The sequence below is a fragment of the Bidens hawaiensis genome, unplaced genomic scaffold (assembly GCF_021521415.1).
Source record: "Bidens hawaiensis isolate Kalapana, Puna unplaced genomic scaffold, B.hawaiensis_p1.1 tig00005467_1, whole genome shotgun sequence".
Taxonomy (NCBI): Eukaryota; Viridiplantae; Streptophyta; class Magnoliopsida; order Asterales; family Asteraceae; genus Bidens; species Bidens hawaiensis.
The window spans coordinates 538,915-540,646 of NW_027491349.1; the positions used below are offsets into that span (position 1 = coordinate 538,915).

Consider the following 1,732-nt stretch of genomic DNA (forward strand, 5'->3'; position numbering starts at 1 on the left):
TGCAGTCATCACCTTTAAAGTATCAAAATTAACATGCCCAAGCCTACCATGCCACAACCACGGTGTACTTTCTAACTTAGCATGAAAACATCTTGGTGAACCTATCTTCAGTTTGATCTTATATAGCCTATTCAATGATCTAGGAACCTTCATCAATAACTTCCCACATCTGTCATATAGCCACAAAAACTCATCCCTCATTCTGATTTCACATCCCTTTTCTGTTGCCTGCCCAAGACTAAGAATATTGCTTCTTAGATGTGGTATGTTACACATCAGTAAGCAATCTTTGTTCATTTTCTTTTCCCTCTAGAACAATAGTACCCCTTCCTTCTATCTTCACACATGACCCATCCCCAAACTTGACATTTCCATTAACATTCTTGTTAAGATTTGAAAAGACTGAGATATTACCTGTCATATGATTAGAGGCACCATTGTCTAGGTACCATTCTAGCTCATCACCACCAAGACTTGAGGGGTTCACCTTCTGTTCATTCAAGAACACCAATTCCTTCTGGTTTTCATTCTGAATCATAAACAGGGTAGGACCTTCATCATGTTCATTGGCTTTACTCAGATTTGCTTCTTCTTTCTTAGTCTTCTCATGGCAATCACTTGCATAGTGCCCCAGTTCATCACATTTGAAGCACTTGACCTTAGATTTGTCCACTTTCTTTCGACCACCTACCTTTTGACCTCTTGGTCTATCAGAATCATTTTTCTTTCTTGATTCATTCTTTGAGATCTTATCATTCTTACCCCAATTCCTTCTAGAATCAGACTCCTTTTTTCTTGCATGCCAATCTGCATAAGTCAATAACATATTGTCTTCTTTCACTGTTGCAGATGACTGTTTATGCTTTAACAATGTTCTTTCTTCAAAAGCTTTTAATCTTCCAATAGCTTATTGAAAGAGCATAGTCTCAAGATCAAGAAATTGTTCAATGGAGGCAACTATTTGAATGAATCGCTCAGGGACAGCATTTAATAATTTGGTAATCAATTCCTTCTCTTCGAATGGTTCGCCCAATTCATTAGCCTTAGATGTAATTGCAGTAATCTTACCTGCAAATTCATCTATACTCTCCCCTTCTTTCATCTGTAATGAAGCAAACTCATTCTTCAAAATTGCAAGTCTCGCTTTCTTGACTCTTTCAGCCCCAATATATCGTGCCTTCAAAGATGCCCACATCTGGCTTGCTGACGTCAGATTCGCCATCTGCATCACTAGTGTCTCTGGCATTGCTTGAAACATGTAAGCAATTGCTGCGCTATCTTTCTTCAGATCCACCACTGCACCTTCAGTAGGTTCTATTACTTCCCAAAGACCATGAACATTGAAAATCGCCTTCAATTTTACGGCCCAAATGGAGTAATTTGTCAGTGTAAGGAGCGGACATTGCAGAGGAATCATGGTGTAGATATCTCTCGGCTGAGGAACGGATGTTGACATCTTCAATCTTTGAGTATACTTCTTTGTGAATCGATTATCAGGATCCAGTTCGGTGGTTGAACAATTTATTGAGAGATACCTTATGCTTTGATACTAATTGAAGCACAAGGTACCGGGAATTTTATGAACAGAAAGAAAGATTAAAGATCAAGATTCAAAACTAGTGTTTGTTATTAGAAACTATGAACTGATTACAGAGAGTAAGAAAAAAACGAACTACTGATTTTATACTAACCCTAGACTGTGAAAAATGAAAACTAACTAACAAACAAAGTT

At 37.8% G+C, this 1,732-nt stretch overlaps 1 protein-coding gene across 1 annotated transcript; it reads right to left on the minus strand.

Moving 5' to 3' along the window:
- Window positions 1-268: 268 nt before the first annotated feature.
- On the minus strand, window positions 269-1,417 carry LOC143629802 (uncharacterized). Its single transcript, XM_077098975.1, has 2 exons — window positions 1,069-1,417; window positions 269-906 (listed from the first exon to the last, which is right to left on the minus strand). The coding sequence occupies exons 1-2, from the start codon at window positions 1,415-1,417 to the stop codon at window positions 269-271; spliced, it is 987 nt and encodes a 328-aa protein (XP_076955090.1).
- Between the last annotated feature and the right edge of the window lie 315 nt (window positions 1,418-1,732).

What these genes read in the sequence shown, in the direction of transcription:
- LOC143629802 (XM_077098975.1), bottom strand. Translation starts at nt 1,417, where the DNA reads ATGATTCCTCTGCAATGTCCGCTCCTTACACTGACAAATTACTCCATT. An exon ending in GAGTATAGATGAATTTGCAG is followed by an intron (nt 907 to 1,068) that starts GTAAGATTACTG and finishes TCTTTCAATAAG; the next exon opens with CTATTGGAAGATTAAAAGCT.